The sequence below is a fragment of the Notolabrus celidotus genome, chromosome 2, assembly GCF_009762535.1.
Source record: "Notolabrus celidotus isolate fNotCel1 chromosome 2, fNotCel1.pri, whole genome shotgun sequence".
Classification (NCBI taxonomy): domain Eukaryota; kingdom Metazoa; phylum Chordata; class Actinopteri; order Labriformes; family Labridae; genus Notolabrus; species Notolabrus celidotus.
The window spans coordinates 4,293,081-4,312,598 of record NC_048273.1 but is presented as its reverse complement, the minus strand read 5'-3'; the positions used below and the strand labels follow the sequence as shown (position 1 = coordinate 4,312,598).

Here is a 19,518-nt window from a genome sequence, read left to right as displayed (position 1 = left end):
AGCAGCAGATTACTTTAGTGAAGTTATTACAGAGGAGACGAGAGAGGAGACGGAGGAGGAGACTCAGTGAACGACCGTTTAATGTAAGTGCAGACAGAGACCTGGAGGAGGGTTTAACTCTAGACATGATGAGGAAACACACTGCTGATATGTTTGTATGTTGGGAAGTACGTAGATTTGAACATGTGGTTTGTGATCTCACACCAGAGTTCACACAATATACCTGTAGACGTTACTTAGAGACCTGGCAGCTGTAGCAGCTAGCTTAAAGCTTAAGTTAGTGTCTTCCACTCTGTCTCAGGGATGATAAGCTTTGTGGAAAGGAGTTTTGAGAAGTAGAGAAGATGTCTCTTTGTTTCTGTGATTTCTGTGTCTTCTTCACACTCCTGGGTCTGCAGCAGTAATAATCAGTGTTTTTAAGTCAAAGATTAGATCCTCCTGGTCAATTATTACTACAACACAAGTGAAAGTTGTTCAGTCAAAGTTTGATATGAGTTGAAGCCTTGGAGTACTTGCTTTTAAAAATACGTAAGTATTCAAAGTACTTTTTGAAATATCTCAAAAGTATTTTCACAAAGCATGAGTAAAATCAAGAATGCATGTGTTCATTCTGCTCCATTCTGTTTATCTAGAAAACATGATTTCATCTCTAAAAAGTCTACCATGAAATATAAACTAAGTTACTCTAGGAACAGACAAGTTTCAAATGTTCATGTGGAATCAAAGCAGGGTGTTAGCTCCAGACCTCCACATGCTCTCTCAGGTTAGATGCTGATGTTTTGTTTGTGTGGTAAACAGATCAGAGATTTACAATAATACAAACAATCATTCTTTATTTCAAAACCTCAAATGTGGGTTTAAGATATGGCCGTGGTGATCAGGTAGAGAATCATCATCCTTCTCAGTCGTAGCCATCATCACCACGACTAAATGAACACACTGATCTGAATATGGTTTGATCTACACTTTTTATTTACCTCTGCCTTCCTATCTTAGCTCATTTTAACCCACTTTAAATTAAAATTTTAGTGTAATTTCTAATATATTTCTAATTTTCCTTTTCTTTTCTGTTTTATTATATTTGTCATTTTAATTATGTTCTTTTTATGCCTGTCTGAATGTCTCCAATGCTTTTAATGTTTTAATGTAAAGCACATTGAGTTGCCCTCGTGTATGAAATGTGCTATACAAATAAAGCTGCCTTGCCTTGCCTTACGCTCAACTGAGGTACGGCTACACCACTGAGCCAAACCAAACACAAGAACATGAACAGTTTACTGTCTTTGGGGTCTGATTTCAGAAAAGAAAATTCATGAGCTGACTTCAAAGTTAAAGTATTGAGTAACTAGAGCACTGATGGAAATGTAGAGGAGTAAAAGTCTTTAGTTCCCCCAAAATAATACTCAAGTAAAGTACAGATACTTCATCTAGCTTACTCCCCTGTGTCGGTGCAGATTACAGTGACTCTCTTTTTGGTTTGGATGAACTTAGAAATGTTTATGATAGACTCTTTCATTAATTTAATTATTTTTGGAGAGTCTTTAAGTGGTTTCCTTCACATCTATTTGATGATTGATCGTCTTCCAAGTTGTTATTTGCTTCCTGTTGACTTGGTATGGATCACTGTGCTTTTTCTGTGGTTTGCCACCTGGTGTCATTTGCTTATAAAAATAAGCAGCTGTCAATTTCTGACATTGAAAGTTTAGACTTTTATTGTGAGTGCTGACATTTTTCACTTATAGTGTCCTTAAATTGAAAATGTGTGAGGGAGGTGGAGAAAAGAGGCTGCTTCCTCTTTCTCCAATAAGAGAGCTGTTAGTTATTCTCAAAGTAAACCATGATGAAGTAACCCATTTTAATGAGAATGTTTGCGTCTCTCCTGTTAGCAGACCGGTCTCTGTTTATGTCTGTTTTAAAGTGTTCAGTTTTTCAACAGCAGTGCAAAGATTTGGTTTCCTTTAAAATGCTCTTATTCATTCTGGATCTGTCTGTTTGTGTTTGTCCAGAGGGAGAACCGTCGTCTTCAGGAGGCCAGCATGAGACTGGAACAGGAGAACGATGACTTGGCCCATGAACTGGTCACCAGTAAGATTGCTCTCAGGAACGATCTGGACCAGGTAACACTACAGCTCCACCGGACATTTTCAAACCCACTCTGAAGCCTACTTTTTCATTTATTTGAGTGTTAGATTATGTCTAAGTTTACAGCCAAATTCCACCAGATCCATGTCCAGTCCATCTCTGCTCTGTCACGGCACCAGATCTGATTTCTATTCTAGTCAATCTGTTAACTTCCACTGGATCCGCTCTGTTGCGTTCTGGCTGCGTCTCTGGTGGAAGTCCAATGTTTCTAAGAACGACACTAAGCGCCTCACCAAACCTTAAAAAAAAAAATCTAAAGTTATGTTAAAAAAGGAAATAAGAGCAACTTGTAAAGACTCAAAAGTGTAAATGCTCCAGTTTGTCACATTAGCATTAAATCTCAAACATGTGATGATATTGAATCACTGAGTCTGCAGTTAACAACACGCTGTGTGTGCGTTAACTGAAGGGTTTCTGTGTGTTTGTTCGTTCACTCAGGCAGAGGACAAGGCGGATGTTTTGAACAAAGAGCTGCTGAGCACCAAGCAGCGTCTTGTTGAGACGGAGGAGGAGAAGAGGCGACAGGAGGAGGAGACCGCTCAGGTAACATCTGCCGTCTGTTTACCTTCACACCGTACGACTCAGGCTTCACAACACGCTTTAACGACCCACCGGCTCATTGAGTTCTGCAATCCAAGATGTTTTTATGTTACTGTTTGTTATTCAAGAACAGGAGGTTTACTGAGTATCTATGAAACAACTCATTATCAGTCACAAATTCACAAACTGAAGAGTCCTCATGTTTTCTTCTATAAGTTAATGTAAATTCATGAACTCTATCTTCTGACTGTAGCAGTTTGAAATGTAGCTCAGTGTGTGGTCGTGACTTTTAATCACAAAGGTGGGAAATATTCTCCATGCATATTACTGCCCTGAAACTGAGATGTGGAAAAGCTGCTCTCTTCTGTATTTATATAAAATCATTAACAGGAGTAAGTCCCAAGAAAGAAATTATATGAGCACTGTACAATACAAAGAAAAGGAGGGAAGGAATTTATTTATTTATAATAATAATAATAATAATAATAATGATAAAATGTTGTTCATTATTTTGTTGTGATGACATAGAGGTGGTATTTTTATTTCACCACTTTCTTTAACTTCTCTTTTTTTCTGTTTATTTATTCATTCTTAATTATAATAATATAATATAATATAATATAATATAATAATATACTTCTAATAATGATAAATATTTTAGTATCCTAAATTTTTTGTGATAACATATATAGGATGTGTTTTTATTTCACCAATTTCTTTTCCTTTCTTCTCTTTTTTTATTTATTTCTGTTTATTTTTATTTACTTTTTTTGAAATATTTTTTTTATTATTTTGTTGTGATTACACAGATAAGTGACTAGGTTGTGTTTTTATTCGACCCCTTTCTTTTACTTTATTTATTTATTTATTTTTTATTTTGTGGTTATTTATAATATTAATATTATAATTAGAATGATAGGTTGTGTTTTTATTTTACCCTTTTATTTTATTTTCTTCTTTTTTTTAATTAGTTTTTATTTTGTATTTATTTCTAATAATATTAATAATAATAATATTATAATTAGACTAATACACATTTTTCATATTATGTGTTGTGATGACATATATAGTTTGTGTTTTTATTTTACCCCTTTCTTTTCCTTTATTCTCTTTTTTTAACTTAATTTTTATATTTATTTTAATAATTATTATACATATTTTTACCATCATTATTTTGTTGTGATGACAGATAGCTTGTGATTTTATTTTACCCTTTTCTTTTGCATTATTCTCTTTTTTACTTTATTTTTTAATTTATTGTAATGGTTATAGTACATATTTTTACCATCATTATTTTGTAGTGATGATGTAGATAGCTTGTGATTTTATTTGACCCTTTTCTTTTACTTTTATTTATTTATTAATTTTTCTTTCTTTCTCTTCATCTTGTTTATTGAAGCAGATTCCCTTTTTTTTCTGTTTTATGCGTATTTTAAATTCTTCAAACGTATGAATGTTAAAAAAAAGATGAAAAAAGTACTAAACTTGTAAATTATTAAAAAAGACTAAGGTGGTACATATTGGTCATAAGCTCTTAAAGAAGACTTGTGAATTAAAGCTTACACAGTCAGGTCATGTTATATAAGAGTCGCTGGAACAGTCTGCAGAGGGGGCGCCGGTTTAACTCAGCTCGCCCCGTGTGCAGAGGCTCAGTCTCAGAGCAGCCGCCCTGCGTTCACCCCCTCCCCCCCTCTCTCTCTCTCCTCCCACTCTCTCTCAATAAAGAAATAAACCAAAAATACCCCCCCACCCCCCCCCCCATAAAAAAAACCACCTGCACAGTGATTATGTAAATGTTACAAAGGATATTCTATCACTCTGACATTTGCATAAGTATAAACATTATGTAACAGCGTTGTGTCGACTCAGCTCACCCTCTTCATAAATGTTTAAATTCATCTGTGTGTGTCATCTTCTTTTTTTGTCCCTCTCAGCTGAAAGAAGTGTTCAGGAGGGAGCTGGAGAAGGCCGAGCTGGAGATCAAGAAAACCACGGCGATCATAGCTGAATACAAACAGGTCTGACTTCAATGGAAACATTTTGTTACAGAGAGTAAGCTCTGGGTTTTACAAAATCACAAGACCAGTAATAAACATTTATACTGAACAGCTGTAGGGACATCGCTCCAAACGTGAAGTCTTTTAGAAATAAAGAGTATTAATCAATCTCAAGCAGGTCTAGACCGTACTCTATGTTCTATTATTAACAAAGACCCAACATCAAGATAGGATCAGATCCAGTCCCATCTTACAGACAGGACTCAGTCTGATCTCATCGTAGTCCACCATGAGCAGAGCACTTTGCAGCATTTAGCAAGTTACAGTGGCAAGGACAAACTTCCTTTAACAGGCAGAAACCTCCAGCAGGACCAGACTCATGTTAGACACACATCTGCCGAGACCGTGTTGGAGAGAGGGATAGAGGGAGATGAAGAAAGAGAGATGATAGTGGGGAGACGGATAGTAGTAGTTGTAGCAGCAGAGACAAGGGAGCTCAGGGACTCCAGGAAGGTCTATGGTTAGGAACTTTAATGGGACAGGAAGAGTTAAAGGAAGTGAAGAAAGTAGAAAGGCTCAAGAAGACCAAACCACATGTGATGCTAAGCTTTAGAGATGCCGTGGAGAAGATCATACTGCTTGTTTTAAAGTTGTTGGTACCTCTTGTAGATCTGATGTGTTACCCTCTATTTAACCTGACTTCTTCTCCGTGTTGCAGATCTGCTCCCAGCTGAGCACCAGGCTGGAAAAACAGCAGGCGGCCACAAAAGAAGAGCTGGACATCGTCAGGGTGAGATTAAAGCACATGCAGCTACTGAAGGAGGCAGCTGGTGTTACAGAGGACACTTTGAGACTCCTGATGTGTTGCATCAGGGAGGGAATATTAAGGGATTAACGTGTTTCATCTTAGTCAAGACAAGCCCGGGTTGGTACATAATCACGCTCATAAAGACCCGGATTGCACAAATGATCTGCTTATTAAGTGCTAATCAAACATGTTTCATGAAGCAAGACTCAGAGCTTCGGTTGAGTAAAAAGGGAGTGCTCATTCAAAGTATGATGCTCAGAAATACTGTGATTAACACTTCACTCAAATCATTTTTATTTATATAGCATCTATCATACATTTAAAAATGAAGCCCAAAGTGCTCCACAAAGAACAGAGAGACAGAAAACAACAGCAATGAGTCAGATCATACAAGGCTAAAATAAGATAGAGCAAAGTGATAGGAAACACTTAAAATCAATAAAATATGATGCAATAAATATCGTAAAAATAAAATACAACCATTATACAATAAAATCAGATAATTACCAGAAAAAAATTACAATAAAATCAATATAAAATACTATCAGATAATTACCAGAAAAATGAAATACAATCAGTAGAATAAAATAATATCTGATAAATATCATAAAAATAAAATCATTACAATAAAATCAATAAAATAAAATCAGATAATTGCCAGAAAAATAATATATACAATCATAACAATAAAATCAAATAAATAATAATAATAATATTTATTATAATAATAATAAAATATATTATTTGTATTATTAAATAAATATCAGAAAAAAAGAAATCATTGAAATAAAATCAATAAAGTAACTCAGATAAATATCAAGAAAAAAATTAAATTGGATGAACATCTGAAAAATCTTATCATTGTAATAAAATAAAACCAGGTAAGTCTCAGAAAATTAAAATCAAATCAAATCAGATAAATCTCAGAATAATAAAATAAAGTCATTACAGCAATATCAATAAAATAAAATCAGATAAATACCAGACAATTAAAATAAAATAAAAATAACACAACATTAATTAAGAGAAGAAAATAGAAAATAAAAAGTCTGCTAAAACAGGTAGTAACTGTAATAATGCAGTCCAGGGCTAAAAAAAAATACTCCTTTATTAAAAGCCAGATAAAAAAGGTATGTCTAAAGTTTACCTAATATATTCTCCATATGCACAAGGGAAGTTATTTTAAACTTACTCTTTTTTAAGTTGCTGTATTAAACAACATATCATGTTGACTGTAAAGAGCTAAAGGGACAAACTGAACTCAGGGATGAACATTCAGATGTGACCTTTTAAATGTGCTCTGGTAGTTAGCCGTAGCATGATAGCATCACTTTCTCACACTCATCAAAGATGGCAGGGCGGGGCTGTGTACGGGGTATGATGAAATACATGAGCTCTAAAAATGAAACCGTCCCTTTTTAAAAAAAAAAGCAGAACATGAAATGAATACTGTGAGAGAGCAGTTATCAGTGTATCTGTTTCTGAGGTCCTGCCAGGTCCAGTTTCAAAAGAAACAAAACAAAGGATCCCTCACTCCCAGTCTGAGTCTCAGTCTCAGTCTCAGTCTCAGTGCCCAGAATATCACCTATCTAAGGTTCCTCAGGGAACAGAGCTGATTTAACGTTCTGTGTCCTTTTAAAGATAAGTCTGCTCCAACATGAGACTGACACGAGCAAGAAAATGTCTGCACATGCTCAGTAACACCTGTGTTTGTGTCCCCCATGCAGAGTAAAGTGATGGGCTGCGAGCACTGCAGGGATCTGTTCGGCACACTCGGGTCCCTCCAGACGGCGTCCCCTGGCAGGGACCGGACGTCCAACGAGCCGCTGGACGAGGAGAAGGACGGACTGAAGGAGCAGCTGAGGCACCTGGAGCTGGAGCTGGCGCAGACCAAACTGCAACTGGTGGAGGCCAAGTGCCGCATCCAGGTCAGCTAACTTCTGCACACATGCTAGAGAATGAGTCAGGGCTGTTGTTGTACTTCAGAGGAGAAGTTATTTTAAGAGCAGAGTCTTAGAGAGTCAAATAAGAAGTCTGTTTTGGTGTGTTAAAACCTCCTCCTCCTCCTCCTCCTCCTCTCTGCAGGAGCTCGAGCACCAGCGAGGAGTCCTGATGAACGAGATCCAGGCGGCCAAGAACTCCTGGCTCAGCAAGACTCTGGGCTCCCTGAAGAGCTCCTCCTCCTCCTCCTCCACCTCGTCCTCCTCCGTCTCCACATCCCAGACCCCGTCCTCTCCAAAGGAAGGCCCTGCCTAGACGAGCCCTCCTTCCATCTCCGTCCTCTGCAGGATGCACACACGAGCCGAGGAACTGGAGCTGAAGAGATGAGCAACACGGGGATGCAGTATTCCTTTTTTTTTTAACCCTTCATTTGTATCCAGCGGCAAAGCAGAGCTCGCCTGCTTCTTGGACTGCAAAGAGCTGAAAAATGCAAGGAGAGAAACGGCGGAGGACTGGAGGAGGAGGAGCCGTCTGTTACTTAATGTTTACATTTCAGTGTCTGTGGATCAGGATCAGGTTTGAAGAGAATTTAAAGTTCAGCAGTTCTTGTGAAAACTTTCTTTGAGGGTATGATCTCCAAATTTGAAGAAATCTGAATCACACACACGCGCACACACACACGCTGGCATTCCTCATGTAGTCCAATAACTTAGCTCCACCTTGTGGTTAGGCAGTGCTACTGCAGAGAGTTGGATCATTATGTTCTTGCTGGGAGTTAAACCTTCATGCAGTCTCTTAGTTTGAACGGTTTTTCAGATGAAAGCGATAAAGCTGCAGAGATTGAAGTTTACTAAACAACATTATAACCGTCTTCAGCGCAGAGAAGCCACCGCACTCTAAAAAAAAAAGGAATACTGCATTCAGAGCAACACATCAAGTTGTATTTCTTTACAGTAATATAACGTAAACAATGTTGTCATATAAATATGTATAACTAATTATTGATTTTTGTAATAATCTTGTACAGAAAAAAAAACAGGAGGAAGACTTCTTTGTTAATTTTTTTTTATTACTGTTTGGATTTTTGAATGTCATCTCTCTAGATGTCGACGTAAGCACAGCGTGTGATCGATCCGGTCGAGTCCAAACGCTGAAGGGTTCAAGTGACAACCTGCAGGTCTTTTTGTGGATGTTCTGACGTCCTCATCAGCCGGGGCTTAAAATGACCCGATCATATCTCTGAGAGGATGTTTTTACTCCCAGATCAAGCTCATTAAAGTCTTTCTTTTTTTTATTAAAGACCAGATTTTAAACATGTTACTTTTTTTAAACTCATCTCCTGAGTCAGTTAGAGATGTCATCCAGGGAAGCAAATTCAGACGGTGGAGTACAGGTGGAAGATAGCTTTATCTATGAGATCAAACATTTCTGTTTAATGCAACGCTTTGTACACAACAGCAATCGCTGAATAAACAACAAGCTAAATATTAACGAGCATGACTAAGTTGTAAACCCACCAAATGTTGCCAAATACGCCATTTAGACAGCTGTGCCAACCACCTTCTTTCCCCTTTGTCGTGTCAAAATCCACTTTTTCAAAATGACTCACACAATAAGAGCATGTGGAAACATTAATCTTCAGTTTCAACTGGTTCAAACTACAGTGCAAATGTCAATACGGCTACAAGTTAACATCTCAGCTGTCGTCAGGTGGAGTCTCTATCTGAATGTGGTACGGTGGCTGGGAAGTGCAATGCACATTTACAGAGGATTAAACACTTTTAAAGAGACAGGACATTTTTACAGTCCTGAAACAAATGTACAAACTGCAGATTCTACCGGAAAAGGAACGTACCAAATTTACTTTATTTTATTTTTTTGTTTAATCTTGATCTTTTTAAACATCTGGCAAGCGACTATGGAGGTAATCTAGCCTTTTGGCTAATTCTGGCATATTTTAAAAAGTGTGAATTAATATGCATGGTCCTTTTAGATTAAAACACATTTAAAAAACGCTTTTTTTTCTCTCCAAATTTTAAACAGCTGATATTTTAAAATCACACGTCAGATCAAGCTGTGATTGGCTGGATTACACTATGAGGTTGTCCACTATGAGTCTGAACCATAACGAGTTGATTTGTTCATAATCTCTGATTGAAATTGTCCAGAATTATTGCTATTTCTTCAAATTTCTTCAGACTTTTATTTTGAAAGGACACATCAGAATGGCCTGTGATTGGCAGGACGGTCCAGTATTTGGTACATTCCTTTTTCTAGTTGAATCTGACGTTTGTAAATCTGTTTCTGGATTGCTAAAAATGTTCCGTCTCTTTAAAAGTGTTTCTGATTTTGTTCATTTGTTTTCTTAAAATATAAAAGTGTTGTTGTTTCGGCCTCGATGAAAGTGTTTCTGATTTTGTTATTCTGTTTTCTTCAATGTAAGAATGTTTTCCAAAATGTAAACCAGTCTCCAACCTTGTCAAAGTGTTTCATCCTTTGTAAATTTGCATCTCACTTCCCAGCGACCGTGCTGTGGGACGGTGTGAGATGAGCAGCAGACTGCGTCACGTCAAATAGAGGAAAGGTTCTCATTAAAGGAGCTACGTCGATTTTAAGAAAATAATTTGAGCTTCTAAAGTGAGGAGGATTTGTCTCTGTGTGTGTGTAGTCAAACACACTCACACTGAACAGAGTAGATGCCAAATCTCCTGCTTTTACTCTCCACGCTGGTTGTCACTGAATTCAGCATTTGGACTCGACGAAGCCCATGTGTACCTGTTTGTATGAATGTGTGTGTGTGTGTGTACGTGTGTGTGTGTGTGTGTGCTGCACTGTAACTAACTCAGTGGTAAAGTTGGTAAAGTTTTACTTGTTCACGTGGCTGCCTTTTTCTGTTGCTGACTGAAGCTCTTTGCTGATGAGAGGAAAGCCATCCGACTGTTCAGAACGTTTGATGGAGTCAGCTGTGCCATAAAAGTCTCCCGTCTGCTCCGTCCCTGTCCCCATCCCTGTCCCCATCCCTGTCCCCGTCCCCGACCCCTAATCTGACCTGAACACCCCAACAACCATGTCACATGACCTGCTGGTATCATTTGTAGCAGACTGTATCACACACTTCCATCATTCAGCCCCTGAGAGCCACCGCGGAGCAGCTGCACAGTCAGACATGCATCATCATCATCATCATGGTCAGGGAAGGTGAATATCATTGTATTCCAGGTGTGTTTTGCGTTTCCAGGACATTCCTTGTGCATCATCATCGTTGTTATTGTTGGTCACAGGCGTCACGTAAAGTGTGGCGAAGTTGGAGAAACGTCCCGTCTTTTCTGCGCACTAAAGCAACGTTGATATTTTAAACACTATTTCAAGACGTGTGTGTTTGTTTGAATGTTATTCTGATCACAGAGCATCATTATTTTTTAACCGATGATTATTGTTGAGGAAAGAAAAGAGAAAAAAAAGGACGGATGCCAATTTGTAATCCACTCTAATCTGCAGTTCATTTCAATGATGCAAAAGCCGGCGGGGAGTCAGATTACAGGTGTGATACGTGATGTGTAATTTGCTGTAATCCCAGAGTCCTGTTACACATGGAGGGACTGCTCCTCACACTGTTTGCTGTACAATAACCGTATGACCTGCATTAATAAATCAAGTTTTTCTGTTTATTTCATGTGTTCAAGTTTCTGTCCAACAGCAGATTACAAGAAGTAATCCCTGATAAAGAAATCACTCACAGTCTTTATTGTACAGAAAATACTTTAAAAGTACTTTAAAGGCCCTGTGAGGAGTTTTGAAATGGCTGAGAAACAGACTTAAAATGATACTGATGCCTCTTTATAACCTCCAATAGCAAACAAGTCCATCAGCAGCAACACTGGCACCTTCTCTGTTATAATTTTAAATGTCTGAAACCACCCTGAGGGGGTAGGTGCCAGACCAGATGATGGACATCTTGCTTCAGAAACAGCCTTTATTTGACTGTTTTCATGGAAAATAATCACATTGCCTGATAACGTTGACTGTTAAAAGACAACAGGATGAGATTTTTCTTGAAAACACTACTTTTGCATGTATAGGACAAGAGATAAGAGGTATCACTTTGTCCACAAGGGGGGCGCCAGAATCGATACAAAACAAAAAATCCTCACAGCAGCTTTAACTGTAAAAATAAAAGAAATAATGGCAGAAAAAAAATAATGCATTTAAAAATAATAAGAATGAAGAACGTTTGCTGTTATGCAGAGGGGATAAATAAACAAATACATAGATGGTTAAAGGCCCTGTGAGGAGTTTTGAACTGGCTGAGAAACAGACTTAAAATGATACTGATGCCTCTTTATGACCTTCAATAGTAAACAAGACCATCAGCAGCAACACTGACACCTTCTCTGTTGTCATTTTTAATGCCTGAAACCGTCGTGAGGGGGTAGGTGTCAGACCAGATGATGGACACCTCGCTTCAGAAACAGCCTTTATTCGACTGTTTTCATGGAAAATAATCACATTGCCTGATAATGTTGACTGTTAAAAGACAACAGGGTGAGATTTTTCTTGAAAACACTACTTTTGCATGTATAGGACAAGAGATAAGAGGTATCACTTTGTCCACAAGGGGGCGCCAGAATCGATACAAAACAAAATTTCCTCACATCAGCTTTAAGTTAGTGAATAGATGAATAAACTAAATCATGAATAAGTTAGATAAAATGTAAATAAATAAGTTGGTAAATAAACAACACGAGGTCAGCTGTGCAGGGTGCCGGCTCGGGCACGCGCTGGGTCTGTGTTCTGCGCGTCAGCTGATGATGTGTTTTTATGTTGACTGGTTGTTATTTAAACTTTGTATTAAATAAATATAAATAAGATTAAAATAGAAATAATAAATAATCAATTAATCAATACTTTAACTATTTCGTTGAATATGATAAAAAATTAAACATTTAAATAACGTTTTATTTTGATAGATTTCTAAGGGTTAAATTGGTTTATTAATTTATAGTGATAAAAGCAATAATAAGCAGTCGTTTCATTTAAATTGAGTTGGATGTGTCATGGGTTTTGTATTGTTCTAGCTCTCTGCTCATGTTGCATTTTCATATGATTTGATGAAGGTGTGTTTCTTTTGTCTGTTTTCCTGTATTTTGAGGTTTTTCACCTAAACAGCAAACAGGAAGTCATAAAGCAAACTCTGAAATGGAAAGGAGGAAATAAGAAACTTGTACATTTTGAATGAGGTCCGCTTTTGTAACACAAAGTGCTGTACATAACTTCAAAATAGAATAAATTAAGAAAAAGATCCCAATTAACGACTGTTAAGGTTGAAGTGAGATATTATATTTTAAACTAAGATCAGATATTATTTAGCTCCAAGTTGCGTTTAACTACTTATAAGTAGAGTTACCTTCAGGGTGAGACAAGACCCCTCGTCTCACCCTCGGGATTCTTTTTCCCATAACAACCTGCCAACAATACATTATCCCTTACATAGTATATGGTGATATGAAAATGTGATATCCATCATGTCTGTATATCACAGGATGTTTAAGAGACAACACTTATTGTATTTGTCTAGCTCTGTGGCTGCCTTTCATCTCCTCCAGATTGCCTCAAAACAAGGAGGCTATTCTTTAAGTCAGACCCCTTTTTATTTTATTTTTTTAGCTTTCTAATCAGAGTTTTCAGCATCAACGGTCCTTACAAATGGTTAGCGAGTTATAACGCTTACAAAAAAATCAAGTACAAGCAGAATGAACACAGCAATGAACAAAAAGGCACAGTCCAAACATCAATAACACATTTTGTAAACAAGGGAAAATTAGAAACACTTGAAATATCTCGAGAGGAGGACTTTTTACAAAGCCTAAAGAAAACAAAGTGTTTGGTGTTAACTGTCAAATTTGATTCTACCCGTTTCTTTCTATGGTGTATATACAGTTCAAAAACTCTTGCTGGAAAAACAGCAAAACAAACTAATTTAACAACTTTAACTAAACACAAACTTCAAAAGACAAAGCATGATGTAAAAATCTAATCCAGCACAAAGAAAAGTGAAAGCTCCTCATTCCAACATTTTTTGTAATGGTACAAATTATTATCCCCACATACTTTTAACATTACATTACTTTAACATTGCAGATCAGATAGCTAGCAGTGACAGTAGATTATCTGTGTTTAATATGCATGTAACCTAACAGCACCCAAGTGTCCCACCCTGAGGAAAAGGCTTCTCTTTCCACCACATTTCACCACTGTTACCCATGATGGTATGTCTGCTGCACAAACACTTCTTCTCTTTGGTTCTATTGTTTAACGTTGCATCGATCGCTGATGTCATCAAAGTAGTTGTCAGTGAAGCGAAGCATCTGTTCGACAGCGCTGAGCAGCAGGATGTCGCAGTTCAGGTTCACCTCCAAATCCTCGCTGTAGTTCTTCACTGGAATAACGCAGGACAACGGCACACCAAGCCGAGCACTGGCCTCCTGCATCTGAAAACAGAAACACTCACATGACAGGCTACGAAAAGCTGTAACAGTTTAAAAAAAGACAATCTATTCCTTCTTTGGAATCATCCACCAGTCAGAGTGCGGGAGGCAGACACCCTCTCTACTTTTAAGAGCAGGTTTAAAACTTTCCTTTTTGATAAAGCTTATAGTTAGAGCTGGATCAGGCTTGGACCAGTTCTTAGTTATGCTGCTATAGGCTTAGACTGACACACTGGGATCCTGTCTTTCCCTCTCTCTCCTCTCTCTGCCTGTCACTTACTTTAACTCTTCCTGTTCCATTAAAGTTACTAACCATAGACCTTTCATCACTCTCTCTTCATCTCCCTCTATCCCTCTCTCCAACACGGTCTCAGCAGATGTGTGTCTAACATGAGTCTGGTCCTGCTGGAGGTTTCTGCCTGTTAAAGGAAGTTTGTCCTTGCCACTGTAACTTGCTAAATGCTGCAAAGTGCTCTGCTCCCTTTAGCATAACCGGCTTCCCTATTCAATGTCCGTGACCTCAACCTTGTTTAATAACAACAGACTGCTGTGTCGTGGGAACTCCCCCTCCTTCTCTCTAAAATTTGCATCTTGGGCACGTGTGTACACGCGGTTTTGATGCACGAGTAAACACAAAACATTCTTGCGAGTATTGCGATCGTTTGCATCTGGTGTGGACATGACATTAGTCTGAGCCACAGTCAATGGTCAGAGCATCAGAACATGGAGTCTCACATAACCAACACAGACAGGAGGCTCCGCCTTGTGGTGCTTTTTGGTACTGCAGTTATATGATCTCCAGACTGACTTGCAGCAGGCTGCAAGACTGTATATTAAAGATCGTCAATAATGAGTTGCGTCAAAAGGAATTTAAGTTAACACATTAACACATGAACTTTGACAGCCCTAGTTTTAACAGAAAAATATGACATTTAATATCCTTTACAGAACACTTCTTTTCTACTGTATAATATCCTGGACCTCACCATTTCCTTGATGTAGTAACTCCTGTAAACATTTGTCACGTCCTCTGCTACCAAAGAGCAGGCTTCATCCACTTTAGTGAGCAGGACCAGCTGAGGAATTCCTGGAAACACCAGAGCAGAAAGAACACTCCTGTAATGATGCAGATTCTTTAGTATCTGGTGTCTTTCAGAGTCTTTCATGAAATAAAGCAGAACCATGGAGTTTACTCTCCATTGAGTGTGCACATACTGTCTTCATTATACTAAGTAGACCAAATTTTACCGACCCATCAAGTTGACCTTCTTGCGAATAGAATCCAGCTTCTCCTCCAGCTTTGAAGGCATGATGGAGACCTTGCAGGCATCAATGACGTAGGCCACACAGTGGATCTTGTCCTTGAACCCAGGATGCTCCTGATATCCGTGGGCCTCCACATTGAGAGGGGCAGAGGGGTTGAACTGAGACACAGAGAATGGGAGAAAAACAGGTCAATCAATGGCTCGTACCTTCAATATCCTACAAACTGTGATGGAAGCTGTACCTGATAGCGATCTGGCAGATGGCCTTTAACAATACTGTTGATGTCATCCAAGTTAAGCCCCGCCCCTGTGCTTTCCTCTAACCCCATAGTATCACACAAGATGATTGGTAGTGGTTTTCCCTCACGCCCGTCTTTCAAAGTGTAGGTGCGAAACTGTTGTGGGATAAAAGAGCACATTACAAAAAGCAGACGGTGCACATATTACCAAAAATAAATCATCATCATACAGACAATCACCTGTGTGGTGAGGCTGGTCGAAGAGCATCCAGCCATAGCCTGTCCGGTGACATGGCCTCTGAAAACAGAGTTGATAGAGTTGAAGAAGCTGGACTTTCCAGCTCCAATTGACCCAATGAGCAGGACCCGAGCCTTGGGCACAGAGCTGATTAACGGTTTGTAGGTCCTTATTTTCTCCATCAGCTCGGTCCTCTTCCTGTAGAGAAGAGAGAAGCTCAAGTGCTTTGTCACTCATAAAACAGCATTAATGCAGAATCTTTCCATCTTACTCAGATTCCCAGGTGACAGTTCTCCACGGCTCCTCGAGCTCCTCTGCGGCTTCTGATAAAGAGCAGAAAACAACAGTTTAAAATAATGCTCCAGTAATCACCATGTGTCCTTCCTGTCCAAAGTACAACAAGAGGTTATTCTGCACAAACTGGTGTCTTGATGTCAAAACAACATGCTGGATGAATGTTTTCAAGGTGTCAGGTTCCTCTGCCGTGAATGTTGACTCTCTAGCATTGGGGTGGTGTTAGAGGTGCAGCCCAGAGCTGCTTCACTTCCTTTCATAACTTTTTCTGTAAAAAGGAAATTAAAGTTCTTCTCTAGTCAATCTAGCCTGAGGGGTGCCACAAGGCTCTATCCTAGGCTCCATTATCTTCTCCATCTGCATGCTCACAATAGGTGAAATTTTCCAGACACCATCTCATACCACGGTTTGACAGACTTCACTCATCACACTTACTTTAACTCTTCCTGTCCCATTAGAGTTCCTAACCGTAGACCTTTCTGGAGTCCCTGAGCTCCCTTGTCTCGTAGGTTCCTCTGGATCTCTGCTGCTGTGGACGTGCCAGACTCCAGCTGCTACAACTACTACTATCTGTCTCCCCACTATCATCTCTCTCTCTCTTCATCTCCCTCTATCCCTCTCTCCAACACGGTCTCAGCAGATGTGTGTCTAACATGAGTCTGGTCCTGCTGGAGGTTTCTGCCTGTTAAAGGAAGTTTGTCCTTGCCACTGTAACTTGCTAAATGCTGCAAAGTGCTCTGCTCATGGTGGATTAAGATGAGATCAGACTGAGTCCTGTCTGTAAGATGGGACTGGATCTTATCCTGTCTTGATGTTGGGTCTTTGTTAATAAGAGAACATAGAGTACGGTCTAGACCTGCTCTGTTTGGAAAGAGTCTGAGGAGAACACTTGTTGGGATTTGGTGCTATAGAAATAAAGATTGATTGATTGATTGATTGATTGATTGATTGATTGATTGATTGATTGATTGATTGATTGGTTGATTGATTGATTGATTGGTTGATCTCTATCTCACCAAGCAATAACTCAGATCTCATCATTCTTAGACACTAACTCAAAGACATCAAAAGGCAGATTGCTTAATTTCTTTTTCTTTTTTTTCTTCTCCAGGTTTCTAACAGCTTAGGTCCTGCCCTGTCTCAGGAACCATACCAAGGGCCTTTGAGTTATTAGAACATTTTTGGGGTCGCTCACTTTGTTTTTTAAGGCTCCAAAGACTGAAAATATGACAGTGGGTTGTGTGAACTCACCCTCGACTTGATAGACTTCACACTCAGTCAGGTTGAGATCATTGCCATGCATTTCTGCAGCATTGAAGTTGTAATAATTTCCTGGATTGCTATGGACCACTGGTTTGCTTCCATGGACAAGAACCAGTGCCTCTCCAAAATATGGTCCAGAGGCAGCGATCATTCTCACAGCATTAGCAGGGCCAGTGACGGGATATTTGATGAGCTTTTCTTTGCTGAGTGTGAAAAGAAAGGCCTGATCATCCTGCACATAGAATCCAGATTGACTGAATGGTTGTTTGGTGTAGCCTCCAAAAACAAAACCAGAGTCATTATAGCCCACAGACACTGTGGGAGAGCGGGTGTCACATCGCTGGTGGAAGGCTGCAGCAGTGAAACCGTGGATGCTGGCCTTGTACAGCAGCTGCAGTTTGACTCTTCCCAGCTGGGAGCAGATTGTTCTCTGCTGGCTCCTGGTAAGGCTTGGGTTCATGGTGGACGGATGGTCGGCTGAAGTATAGGTGCTGGATGAACCTTCAGTAATATCGCATGTGGAGTCTTAATAGAAAAAGAAACAGCGATGGATTAAAGGCAAGGCAAGTTTATTTATAAAGTACCCTTCATGCAAAGAGAAGTGTCCCACCAGACACAGAATCACAGCTGGTCTTGTCTTAACCAAAATTAACCCTTTAATTCATCATTTCACCTCAGAATGTCTTCCCAAGGATTGAGAACCACACAAGCCTTTCTGTGTCGAGTCACAGCCTGAAGCTGGGTCAGACCTCTTGGCACCCCCACAGGGTGCCCGACAGCCCAATAAAATCTGATTATAAAATATGACTTTTAATTCTCAAATATCCGTTTTGAATATGACATTAAATTGTAAGGCATCAATTTTAAGATATGACGTTAAATTGTAAAATCTAAAATTATGTTGTAAAATATACAATTTAAATATGACATTAATCAAACATAAGCATTAAAACATGAGACATTTTAAACTATAAGATCAAGAAGAAAGACAGTCGAATTAATGAAAATATTTAAAGACCTACCCCACACCTACACCTACCCCCTCAGGGCGGTTTCAGGCATTAAAAATGACAACAGAGAAGGTATCAGTGTTGCTGCTGATGGTCTTGTTTGCTATTGAAGGTCATAAAGAGGCATCAGTATCATTTTCAGTCTGTTTCTCAGACAGTTCAAAACTCCTCACAGGGCCTTTAAACTCAGTTTGTTAAAAAAAAATTTTTTTTAATCTTTAGAGTTTATGGGAAGTGGTAACAGTTTGCAGCAAAGAGATAAAACTAAGGTTTAAAATGAGTTTGCATTCATTATTGAGCAGAGTAAGCACCAAGAAAGAGGAACTTTTAGTCTGGATTTAGTGGTCAGACTCGGGCTTGTCTGATCTTATTGGGGAGGTTATTTCATGTTTTCCAAAATGCAGCTGTAGTCTGTCTTTAGACTAAGTTAGACTAACACATTAAACACATAACAGATTTCTCATCATGCCATAGTTTCAGTTCTCTGTTGTAGTTATTATAAAGGTTTATTCTACAGGCTGCTTCTGCTCGTTTGAAGAAGTGGGTTGTTTTAATGTCGGCTTTATCAGTTTCTATCCACTCATTTCCTCCACTCATCTCTCTACTCTATCTACTCGATCTCTCCACTCTCTCACTGTGGAATAAATAATAGTGATAAAGAAAACCCTATCTGTTCATTCTTACCTTCTTTTCTTGTGTGCGAGAAGAAGTGCTGCTGCACATGAAGCAGATAACTGTAAGACAGGGTGTGGCTTATACACTGTGGCAGAAACGAAACCTAAAGTCTCCTCTCTTCAGAAATGAGCCTCGGGATGAAACTCAGGATTGTAGGACTAAGATTCTCCATGCAGAGACTAGTCATTGTTAGATGCTTTCAAAAGATGTCCACTTATGTGCAGCTTCCTCTGTTTATTAGACATGCAGATGAAGAACATTAATACGTGATAGTTTTTTTGTCCGTTTAATATTAAAGTCTGTAACTTGTGAATGATACACCCTGAAGTGATGCAGCTTTTTCCACCATTGCGCATGTGCTCAAAACGCAACACACACACACACACACACACACACACACACACAAACAAGGACAGTGTACACTTTTTAAATTTTGAAAGAAGCTCACACAACAGTTTTTTTTTTTTTATTTATTTTACCAGGAATAGTCCCATTGGGATACTAGGGCTGTTTCCAAAATCGCCTACTATACTAGCAGTACGTACTGATATGTCCAAAATTCAGTATGTAGTAAGTACAGTCATGGCCAAAAGTTTTGAGAATGACACAACTATTAATTTT

At 38.8% G+C, this 19,518-nt stretch overlaps 2 protein-coding genes across 2 annotated transcripts in view; one reads left to right on the top strand and one right to left on the bottom strand.

Annotated features, from left to right (window-relative positions):
• The window catches only part of rabgap1l (RAB GTPase activating protein 1-like), a 175,533-nt gene extending 164,437 nt beyond the window's left edge, over positions 1-11,096 (top strand). The window contains exons 14-19 of the mRNA XM_034678060.1: positions 2,007-2,117; positions 2,581-2,685; positions 4,617-4,700; positions 5,398-5,469; positions 7,215-7,415; positions 7,573-11,096. Of these exons, the coding sequence (XP_034533951.1) occupies positions 2,007-2,117; positions 2,581-2,685; positions 4,617-4,700; positions 5,398-5,469; positions 7,215-7,415; positions 7,573-7,743 (744 nt within the window). The 3' untranslated portion in view covers positions 7,744-11,096. The remainder of the gene's footprint in view (positions 1-2,006; positions 2,118-2,580; positions 2,686-4,616; positions 4,701-5,397; positions 5,470-7,214; positions 7,416-7,572) is intronic.
• A 1,961-nt stretch (positions 11,097-13,057) lies between these two features.
• On the bottom strand, positions 13,058-19,213 carry LOC117808360 (interferon-induced protein 44-like). The gene is made up of 8 exons (XM_034678072.1): positions 18,907-19,213; positions 17,201-17,737; positions 15,927-15,978; positions 15,658-15,853; positions 15,421-15,573; positions 15,166-15,337; positions 14,900-15,000; positions 13,058-13,916 (listed from the first exon to the last, which is right to left on the bottom strand). Exons 2-8 carry the CDS (start codon positions 17,670-17,672, stop codon positions 13,731-13,733), a joined length of 1,332 nt encoding a protein of 443 aa, XP_034533963.1. The 5' UTR covers positions 17,673-17,737; positions 18,907-19,213; the 3' UTR covers positions 13,058-13,730.
• Positions 19,214-19,518: the final 305 nt, after the last annotated feature.